General features: G+C 34.9%; 2 protein-coding genes and 1 long non-coding RNA gene across 4 annotated transcripts; all 3 read right to left on the reverse strand.

The window, feature by feature from the left end:
- Positions 1-1291: 1291 nt before the first annotated feature.
- On the reverse strand, positions 1292-5057 carry LOC110633640 (heterogeneous nuclear ribonucleoprotein 1). Of its 2 annotated transcripts, XM_021782324.2 has the most exons (5): positions 4729-5052; positions 4507-4628; positions 3984-4211; positions 2346-3549; positions 1292-1952 (listed from the first exon to the last, which is right to left on the reverse strand). In XM_021782324.2, exons 3-5 carry the CDS (start codon positions 4203-4205, stop codon positions 1939-1941), a joined length of 1440 nt encoding a protein of 479 aa, XP_021638016.2. In that variant the 5' UTR covers positions 4206-4211; positions 4507-4628; positions 4729-5052; the 3' UTR covers positions 1292-1938. The 2 variants fall into 2 exon arrangements, with proteins under 2 accessions (XP_021638016.2, XP_057993302.1); XM_058137319.1 differs by lacking the exon at positions 1292-1952 and having other exon boundaries at positions 2051-3549; positions 4729-5057.
- Positions 5058-7368: 2311 nt separating this feature from the next.
- On the reverse strand, positions 7369-8272 carry LOC131174167 (uncharacterized). The gene is made up of 2 exons (XR_009144417.1): positions 7684-8272; positions 7369-7605 (listed from the first exon to the last, which is right to left on the reverse strand). It is a non-coding gene; the product is annotated as an uncharacterized LOC131174167 (long non-coding RNA).
- Positions 8273-9276: 1004 nt separating this feature from the next.
- Positions 9277-11228, reverse strand: LOC110633664 (probable inactive receptor kinase At5g53320). Its single transcript, XM_021782376.2, has 2 exons — positions 10025-11228; positions 9277-9932 (listed from the first exon to the last, which is right to left on the reverse strand). Exons 1-2 carry the CDS (start codon positions 11226-11228, stop codon positions 9277-9279), a joined length of 1860 nt encoding a protein of 619 aa, XP_021638068.2.
- Between the last annotated feature and the right edge of the window lie 313 nt (positions 11229-11541).

Genomic DNA, 11541 nt, shown 5'->3' on the forward strand with positions numbered 1-11541 from the left:
AAATTGATTGAATTAATCGTTGGTCTAAAAATTGAGTTTATAATAGTTATATTCTTTTCTGTTTTATTTTTTAAAAATCTTTTAATGATATTTATTTATGACATCACGAAAAGACCTTAATGATTTATATTAAAAAAAAAATGGAATAATTTCATTTCCCTTAAAATGATGAGGGTAAAACAAGTGGCTTTATTTGGACAGTTCAGTGTAAAAATGCGCACCAAATTTATGATATGCTTCAAACCAAACACACATTAAGCCTTGGCACCTGCAAGTCGTGCTTCAGGATTTGCTGGCAGCAGCTCACAAAAGGGATTCCCCATTGCAATGGTCAAGGCGTGATGGGCCCACATGTCCCACTCCAGTGATGATAGGACCGTCCAAAATGTGGCTCTTGGTGCCCAAAATAAAATTATCAATTTAGAAAATACAAAGGCAACATGAGTCTGCCCATCTAGTTTTAGATGTGCCTAAAAGGAGTGAAAAAAGGCTTTGAGAAGGAGAGATTTGGGCATGAATTGTTCTAAACAATATATATAACACAGCCTTTTAAAAGCCAAAATCAAATCAATTATCAATGACCTCATCTATGCTCCCTACATCCAAAGATTCATGGACCCAAGTCCATGTGGAACCCCAAAGGTCCATTTGGGCATAATGATTCATTGGGCCCATGCTAATGAGTTTGGGTTGTGCTGGTTGTGAGAATTACCATTACCATCTAATCCCCAATTAGAGTTAATCTTGCTAAGTTAAATGCTACTATCATGATGCTAAATTTTGATTTAACTAGATCTAAATCCAATAGGAAACAAACTTTAATGTGAGATTGTGTTCAAATTTCATTCATTAATTTAATTTAATTTAATTCATAAATGAATTTTAATGAAGCGGAGGACTAAATACAATGTGTTTGTTTTGAGGTACTTAAAAAATCAAAAATCAAGTGAAAGTGATTTGAAGTTTAAGCAAAAGATATCCTATAATGTAGAGGTTTGGATAAGAGATGGAATGACCACACAGAATAGCCTCAAAGATCAGAAATTGAATATCTATTTAGCAGATGGAAACCCATGATAGATACTACCAGAAAGGCTTTAAATGCATCATTATATTCATGCAATCACTGGCAAAGAAAAAAGATCCAATACTGAAGCCAGTTGGGGTTCGTGACCGTACAGCTTAACTTCATCACAGGTAAAGTACATTAGGATGCAGATATTGCTCATAAGCATATTGTCACAAAATCCAGGCATTAACAGCAGCAGCAAGAAACAAGCTAATCCAAATATCGCCAACAACAATCGCGAATGAAGTCTTAACATTCATCTAGTTAATTGTAATACACTGTCAGAATAAAAAATGAATCAGAATATCTGTAACTTATTTGCAGGGGAACATGAAGAGAATCCCTTATAATGTTTCACACTGATAGATCAAACAGAACCTTGCATACAATCTTGGTAGACAGACAAATCCCAAATAAAGAAGAAAATATACGGACACCAACCAGCACCTTCTCCAGGCATTACTCAAAAAGAAAAAAAAATATATATAAAAATCTAATACCCCAATTTTTAAGTGTAATACCATTGGCGTGCCTCGCTGAAGATGCACAACACATCTATGGGAACCAATCTTCCTGAGTATATATCCCGCAATCTTATTTTACACCTCACTCAAATGCCAAGAAAGGAACCTAAGTTTTTCACTAATTAAAAGAAGCAACGAAAAAAAAAAAAAAGGGAAATTCAAATCTCAAACCTTACACAAAATCCTTGTAACTGCTTTCACTCTGATTGTGTATAATTCAAATCAAGAACCCTCGTTAGCACTATAGATCAATTTCCTTATAAGCTGAAAATATTCAGGAGAAAGATGTACGAAATTCACAACCCTTCTCCTACAATTATCTTGTGACATCCAGTAACAGATCTCCTAGGTAGCAATTCCTGAAGCATATAATGATTAAAGAGGAAAATAAATTAGTATAACATGCCACCGATTACCATTCACTCATCAGGAAAAAAAAAAAAAAAAAAGAGAGAGAGAAGCTCAAATAAGGTGCAATTTATAACATCTATTAGATGTCAGCCACTACATCATATCAGGACACACCTAAAACGAGTAATGAATTTTTCCTATGAGCTAAACAATATAAAGAAAAAAAATGCAATTACATACAAGTAGTCAAGAATAACTTCCTGTAAATTTCAGCAATCCTACAAGTTATTCAACATAAATTTGTAATGTTTATATTTTCTCTCTTCACTATTGTTTATAATACAAATTAAATCAAAGAAAATTCATGAAGATTATTCAAAGAAGCCATAGCAAAGAATTACCTCTATTAGATTGTCTACTTGTAACACCATAACTTCCAATATAACCCTCAGAACTTTTATTGGTAACATCTGAAGCGATATTGCCAAGCCCATAACCAAATGACCCCACACCATCTAGCTCAGGAGTGCCAGGCCCCCAAGTTGAATCACCATAAGCTGAACCACTGCGGTACAAGTCCCCATAGGACCCTTCATAAACACCAGTTGACCCAGCAAATGATGAATTTGGTGCTGCAGCAGTGCCACTGCTCCTTCCATAACCACCCCCTCCCAACCCATAGCTGCTATCACCACCACTCCCATAACCCATGCTCCCACTGGTATAACCAGAAGCACTTCCTCCACCTTGAGCCGAAACATGAGAAGGACCCCAGTTGGCTCCACTATTCCCAAATGAAGCTCCAAAACTTCCACTTCCAGAACCCAAGAAAGCACCAGGGCTGGGAGGACTAGCAGCAGTATTAAGACCCCCATTTGCCCAGAGATTCCGAGTAGTTGGGCTTAAAACAGAATCATTCCTTGCATTCCCCACACCATAACCTATAGGAGTACTATACCTGTTTGAATTCCCACTGTAATAGGGACTTAAAATCCGCCCGTACCCTGGACTATTGCCAAAGTTAGAGCCCCCACCATAGCTTGGACTTAAACCAGGCTCTAAATTCATACCCATTCCATAACCAGTAGTACCAAATGGAGGAAATCCACTTCGACCACTGGCAAGAGGACTAAACCTACTATCCATCCTCATTCCAAAACCTCTAACTGAGCTCATATTATATCCCTGAGCATATGCATTAAGGAAGTTGTTGGTCCTACTCAAACTGTAGTTATATCCTATCAGAGGGCTCCGACTAGGCCCTGGGGATAGCTCCTTTGGGACTGCCCTCTTGACCTCAACCATTTTACCATTAAGTTCATGAAATGTTTTATGCAGAACTCTGTCCACAGCATCCTCTGAATCATAAGTGATGAAGCCAAAGCCTCTTGGCCTCTGTGTGTTGTGATCATACATCACAACAACATCAGTGATATTACCAAACTGCTCAAAGTACTTCTTAAAGTCACTGTCTGTAACTGTAGAAGCAAGACCTCCAACAAAAATCTTTTTGGTGCGTCCAGGACCTAGAGAAGAATTAATACTACTAGTGTTTCTATTCAAAATGTGCTGATCATCCCTTGGAACAGCCTTCTTTGCTTCAACCTGAAAATTTAGAAACATTCATTCTCAGTTCCGAGCAAATAATGAGGGCCAAATTCTACCCAAAACCAAGCTAAAGTTGATTGTATGAGTCATTTTAAATTCAGTACTTTGCACTTGAGATTGAGAGAGACCAATGATTTTAATCTTTAAATACTCTAAGAAGTCAGAACCTGAGTATAATCGAGGAATAAGAATGTCTCCCAAGTTAAAAGTTCAGAAATTTGCAAGTAAATTCAAATAAGAAACAGATTAAGATTCTGTTTTTTATCTCACTAAGTGAAATTTGAATTTAGAGTTGAACTAAGGGCACAGATTGTCTCTTACTTAAAGATTTAGCATTTTACTCCTTCAAAAACAGAATTGAAACAAGAAAGCCAACATCAAGTCAACAAAATTCACAATGCACGTAGGATGTTTATGATCAAGCTACTCACTGTGCGTCCATCAATCATGTGCTTATCCATAATGACCCTCTCCGCAACAGCAGGATCTGCAAAGACCACGAAACCAAAGCCACGGGCACGGCCCGTAGTTCTATCTCTCATGATCACCGCCTCCACCACTTCCCCATACTTGCTAAAATATTCCTTCAGACGTTCCTCATCAGTGTCCCATGAAATCCCACCAATGAAGAGCTTACCAAGATCTGATTCCATCTTTTCCTGCAATCACCCATTCCAACAAATTGACACATCAATCACCAATACGAATAGGAAAACACAAAACAAATTCAGAACACGAAACCCAATTCAACAAAATTGGTAAGTCAATCAATAATCTACTTGTAAGCAAAATATTTAGCTTGTTAGTATTAAAACAAACACATGAAACGCAATTTGTATTGCTGATGGGACTAGAAAGCCACAAAAAACCGAAAATCCACGAATTTCTGGACACCAACAAAACAAAGAAACAGATCAAATTGGAAATAACAATCAAGCATGTAAAAAACCATACCTTATATGATAATAAAGATAGAATCTGATTGGTGCCCAATCAAAAAGTTGAAGTGGGTATTTGTTAAATCCAATCTTGGATCATTTGATATCCTATAACCAATCAGAACTCAACCCAGAATCCTGATTGTCCAAACAATGAGAATTAATAATAGAATTGATCCAGATCAAGATCAATAAAATGTTTGGCAGAGATCGGAAAATAAAAGACAAAGAATTTTACCATTTTAGAGAGGACCAGATGAGAAACTAAGATCTAACAATAAGGATTGTGGAAATGGAAACAGAGGAGGAGGTGCTCATGCTTTCTCTCTCTCTGTCTATAAGAGAGGCTTTTATCTCTATGTTCTTTTTTATTTTTCTTTGGTTATTCCACTCCTCTTAATTAATTAAAAAAATTTGGAATTTGTAGCAGAGAAGGTGAGAGAGAATATATAAATAGAAAGAAGGAGAGAGATGGCAATCCTCTGGTGTAAGAATATATGGAGGAGCCTAAAGAGTGATGACAGAAAGAGACGATGATCTCCTCCTTTAAAAAATTTGTATATTTCAAATTTATATTATATGTTATATTACAATATAACTTTTTAATTTGAATACTTACATTATTCATTTCTTTTCTGTGCCATTTTCTTAGAATAAATCAAAAGGGATGGTGGGAAAATTTTGCATACTATCCCTTGCTTGGTTTGCATTCTAGAATCACATACAACTTTCACATTTTTCATTAGGTTTAATTTATTATTTGAACACTTAATTTATTGTGAGACAAGTAGTTGGTTATTAAATTATTAATCTAAACAATAACTCCTAGCTAATTATAAATTTTATGTAAATCCCATTAAAATGAGGACTGAAAATAATATAAAACCACCTCTATTATATGGTTAATTTAGTATTTTCATAATACAAAAAAGTTTAAAAACGAAGCCCATTGTTGGTTAATTTTTTAGGTATAAAATCAATTTTTTATATTAACATAATATTAATTATTTTCTACAATTTATTTTGAAATTATTTTTAATTTCAAAAGTGGTCATTTCATCATTTTAATTTATCTAATTATTTATTTTATCTTCTTGTTTATGTATTTTTTTAAAAATGTGTCACCACAATGGTATAAATATTGTGATATTTCAAAGCTAAAATATTTTCACTTTTGAATTAGAAGAAATTATAAAAAATAAAAGGAAAATTAATCCTTTGACAGGTAATACATAGGAAACCTACAAACTTGAGTGATTTGCTTCTTGCAATAAAATTGGCGTATGGGATATTTGTATAGGTTTCAAGGCTCAATTTTAGCAGGAATATAGAAAGAAGCATATAACTAGTAACTAAAATAAGAATTAAATTTTTTTTTAAAAGAATTAATTCAAGGATTTTTTTTTTCTAAACTTAATTTATTATGTATTTAAGATATAAAATATATAATACGATATATATATGAATCTCGCATATTTGGATATTAAATACTTAGTGGATTAGCGAAAAGAATTTTCAACTCAAATATTGTGATATTGATTTAACTTTTTTTTTTAAATTCAAGAAATAATATATAATTTTTTTGAAAATTTATCCAAAATTAATAAATAAGTATCAAAACTAAAATATTAATTTAATGATACAAGTGAAATTATTTAAGCATGGATTAAAGTTGAAATCTTATCTGTTACAATTTTATTATTCTCAAAATATCAAAATCAATGGTACAATTGTGGGGTTTAGTAACTCATTAAAACAACCAAACCCAATAATTGGAGCAGTAAATTATAACAAATTTGGAGGCAATAATATTTATACATAAATGATGCCAATCTATGGATGAAATAAAGGATTTCATATGCAATTTAGTTGTATATGTGTGTGTGTGTACAATGAAGAACATCAAAAACCAATTTAGGATGGCAATAGCTATTTCAAGTTTTCCTAGTAAAACTTGCATACTATTAAAATTAAATTACAAATTATTTTTTAGCTTTGATAAGTTTTACCTTTTTACAAGTTATTATTATTATTTTATTTATGGATTTGCCCATTTCATTGGTTGGGATTGAGAAGGACAAATGGGCTGTTTATGTTGTTGTTAAAGCATCAATTCATCTATTTCATGAGGAGAAATGAGTGTTTTTTGTACTTAGGAATTAGGTGCTACTTAAAACCATAATGAAACAGAAGAGTATTATTAGGATATATGTTCTCAAACTTATTAGGCATAAACTAATAAGCAACCTCTTAAAACTGACTAACAAAAATAAATATGATGGTGTAGATTGTAAGATAAGAAAAAAAAAAGGACAAATTTAAGCTTAGACATGCACCCAATAAATGTATTTTTGGAATTTTATACTTATATTTTAGTAGGTATGATTTGAATTTCTATCAAGTAGAAAGTATCAAGTTCAAATGTCAATGCAATTCAGATGGAAGCATTTATAAAGAAAAAAAAAAAAAAGGAAAGAATGTTAGGTAGAAAGGCTTATTTATAAAGAAAGGGGAGAGAGAGACTACTATTATAATATTATTATATACAGCAATATTATAGCCATAATATTAATAATGGGAAACAAGATATTTCAAAGGTGGCACGCCAATGTCAGGAAGGAAAATTTCAGAGAGGGGAAGAGGGGAGGACGAAGGAGACAGGAAGCAGAATTTCAGATTATAATGATATGTGTTCTATATATTGTGAAGCTATCATTTTGCAAAGATTGAGGAGTTTTTTCTTTTCCTCCATTAAATAACACAGTGATGCAACCTTTTTCAGACATGGGGTTTTGGACTTGTATATGCATGATTAATAATTAAGCATGAGATTATTTTTGTTTTAAATTTATTTATTTTTTCAAAGACAGATACTTCATTAGATTAAAAGGGGCTATAGCCCAGATAAAAAAGCTTGATTATAAAAGGTCCATGGCCCAAAACAACAAAACTCTAAAATTAATCTGTAACCCAAGCCCATAAAATCAAACCCATACCTGACAAACACCTAATCCTAACCCAGAAAGACAAACATCAATAGTTCATCCTCGCCGCTGTTCAACATTCCAACACCATTGGGATTGATGATCTGTTGCACACGAGGTAGCGAAGTCATCTTCATAACAAAACAAAGAGTCAGAGATTAGGTGAGATAATAGATGAGTGAAGAGGCCTAAGAGAGTAGCACCCGTACTGGCAAGATAGAGGGCGACGATGACAAGGACCATCGGCGTCTCGCTTGCGCCATGCCCCCATGCCAACCAGTGAAAGGAGGAACGACCCTACACCTCTAAGTCAACAGCTTCATTCGCAGGAGCCATTGCTGGGACCCAGAAACAGCAGATTCGTACCAATGTCTAAAAGCTTCCAGAAACAAAAATCAAATCTACAGCCTACTCCGGAGTTGAGGAGGGAACCCACAGCCTAGTGAGGGAAGAGAGGCCTTCCTTTGCCCATAGGGGCAGAGGAAGGCCAACAGAAATGACAGAACAGAAAGCTTGAACCTTAGGCAAAGAATAGAGAAAAAAGAGATCGGCTAAGTATGTCGTGACTCATATGATTCAGTTGACTAATTTATTTATTTACAGAGATATCAAAATGGAATTTAGATATTTGTCTATTTTCTTTGAAAACATTAAAGTTTATTAGTCAAGATCAAATAGATGAAGGGAACTCAAATGCCATATGAGGCTTCTGTTTAAGTGTAGTTGGGTAGGAGTATGTAGCTTCTTCTAGCATAGCTATGCTTTATTGTTTATGTAGTAACTATGGAAGGGCATCTTGGTTGGTAGCTGAAGAAATGTGGACTACTTAGGGCAGTAGTCTAATTTGTAAGCGACTATTAAGGCTATGTTTGGCTTGTTGAAGTATCATTAAGGAGTCCACAAATGTCTAAGATATTGTCCTGCAATAATGTGAGGTAAGTTGTTATTTCAGATAATAAATTTTGTAATTCAGAGTCTTTAACTCATAATCTAGAAGGTTATAGCCTACTTCTTTTAATAATATCAAAAAAAAAAAAGAAAATTCTGATCTATAAGACTGTGGCATATTTATAAGCATGAGATCAAAGAGGCAGAAAAAAGTCTTGATGGCTTAACTTTTGAGGCTCTTTTATCAGTGACAGTAAAGCATTTTATTAGTTATCCTAGTTAAAATGTTTACTGTGATAGACAAAGACCTGCCCCTTTAAGATGCTTTTGTGATAGTTATTGGACAAGTCCTTAGCAGTTTGATCTTAAGCCACAACAGTTTACATAAGGTTTTCTATTTAAAGATAACGATTTAACACTTCAACAGTATTAGAGTCATCTTCAGGATTCTGAAATCGCAATTCAAATGAACTAAATAATATTGATTCAACAATTTTGACTATTAAGAGATACAATTATCGGTAATTCTAAATATTTAATCTTTATTTACTTTTTTTTTTCCTTTTTATAAAAGATTTATACTAAATTACCCTATATAATTTATTCATCACAAAATTAGTCTTTTTGTTAATTATTATATTGCAAAATAATCTATAAATTGTCAAAAGAAGAAATTCTCTGGCGGTGTTTCTTGGCAAGTATTTTACTCTAACTTTGATAATAATAATAAAAAAAAGGGCTCATGCAGATTGGCTTCTGGCTTTGCTGAAAGGCTCACACAGGCAAGTTTTTTAGATTGAAAGGCTCACACAGGTAAGTTTATTAGATTCTAGCGCTCAAGGTCTTCTTGCTTAACAGAGATAGAGCTAATGTTGTTCCAAATGAGAAGAATATATATATATTACACCAATCCATTAATAATTTGAGCCAGGAGTATCCCAGGTTTCTGGTATGATAGTGTGGAGTAAACAGCAATCCTGTGGATGTGGGCTGGATTCTAGTGAAGCCATGGATGAAATAGACTCATCATCGTGTACATTCACCATTTCTTCTATCTTCTCCATGACTTCTGCCATAGTTGGCCGATCTTCTGGTGAATTTGATACACATTTCAGGGCAATATTCAGCAAAGGAAATGCATATTCTCTAGCATCATTGTTAAGCTCCTTGTCAAAAACTTCTCCTGTCCATTCCTCCCTCACCATGGACCTGACCCATTTAGGAAGATCAATCCCACTCTTCTCTACTGTTTTTCCGGTTAGTAGCTCAAGAAGAATGATTCCAAAGCTGTACAGGACTCCTTGCTCTGATAAGGTTTTCTCAGGTGCTGTATAGCAGTTGGATGAAAACAAGGACGCTTCCTTGGGGTCTAGAAGTCTCGTGTACCCGTATTCGCCGATTAGAGGTTCGTCATTTTGGCCCAAGAGGATGTTTGAAGACTTCAGGTTTCCATGAGAGATGATCTCATGGTTATGAAAATTCTGATATATGAAATCCAAGCCCCTTGCAATGCCACTTGCTATAGACAGCCGAAGTTTCCATGGAAACACCTTCTTGCCCGCAATATGGTCTGCAGATTATCATCAACAAACAATCTGCTCTCTCAGATATAGCTAAGAAAACATTTCGAAAACAGGAATTAATTAATGCTAGGCAACTTACCCTCTAGCAGATTTAGCAGGCTTCCATTACTTTGATACTTATATATTAGAAGTGTTTCTTCACCGGTGGAATTGCAGCCAACCAGTGGTAGAATGTTTGGATGTTTCAAGTTTCCTATCTGCCTCGTAATTTTGCCAAAGTCCTCGAACGATACATGCAGTTTTTTCATTCTTTTGACAGCATAAACGGCATTGTTCTCAAGTATCACCTTGTAAATGCTGCTGTAAAGGGTCTGGCTCTGTAAATCAGCTGTGGCTTCAAAGAGGTCATCCATTTTGAAAGTTTCTTGCTCTTCAACAAAGAACACAAGCTCTGAACGTCCTTCTTCGGGCTTTATTGTTTCTTCTTTAGGCACAGGTGGAGGAGTTTTACGCGGAGAATGCTCCAGAGATTTCGAAATCTCCCTCTCTTTGGCCAGTTTTGAAAGGTTCATACTCACAAAGTAGACGACCACGAAGAACAAGATGATAAATGCAATGCCAAGAATAAATGGCATCTTATCGAAGAGTTGCTTTTGCCAAGCTTTCTGGTCAGAAACTGCAGGTTCACTACCCATTGGAGGCTCCAACGGAAATTCACCAGAACTGGTGTTGCTATCGTCCATGGCCTCATAATCCACAGCTCTTAACATTTTTCGAAGCTTGTATGTCTGAATTGCAGTTTGTTTCAAGGAATAGTTATCTGGAACCTTGAATTCCAGTTCGAAAAGAGGGATAGCACCTGCAAAATGGTTGTTAGAGATGTCCAACCTCTGGAGATGTTTCAACTTGGTTAGATCCACATACGTTATCCCACTCAAAAGATTGCTACTTAGATCTAAGTAGGTGAGCCTTCTGCAGTTTGAGATTGAATGAGGAATATTTCCACGGATGAGATTCTTTGCTATGCTAAGGACCTGAAGATTTTGGAGCTTGCAAACGGAATCTGCATCAATTATCCCACTAAGATTCAAATTTTCAAGCCTGATTTCTTCTATGGTATTAGCCTGCAAATTGCATTTGACACCCTTCCACTTATTTGAGCAGGGATGAGGCACTGTTCCGTTCCAGCTTACTTGTAGCACATTTTGGGGATCAACAGCTCCAATGAACTTGAAGAAAGAGTCCGTTTCAGAAAACTCACTCCCAAAACATGGTGTGATTATGAGAAAAGCCGTAATGTGTCCCAGTGCCTTCAAGAACACATTGAAATTCGTGCTCAGCATGTTGGTAGCCTGGATTTCTTTATTTTATCATCAGAAATTTGCCTTGATGTGATAAAAAGAATAGTTTGATTGAGGATGTTTCTGCCAAGTTCTTTAAAGGTATGTATGTCAAGTCAGAGGCACATAATCATACTACAGTATCACTCCTTTTGTTCTGGTTGATCAGAAGCAGACATTTCTTTCATAGTTCCCGAAGGTTTGTACTTATTCATTATAGACATAACCAAGGCTTTAAATGTTCAATACTTCGTTATCTTCAATACACTCAAAAAACTCGAAAGCATATTGAGGATCATTCCAGTTTCAGTTAAAA

Source organism: Hevea brasiliensis, chromosome 15, assembly GCF_030052815.1.
Source record: "Hevea brasiliensis isolate MT/VB/25A 57/8 chromosome 15, ASM3005281v1, whole genome shotgun sequence".
Taxonomy (NCBI): Eukaryota; Viridiplantae; Streptophyta; class Magnoliopsida; order Malpighiales; family Euphorbiaceae; genus Hevea; species Hevea brasiliensis.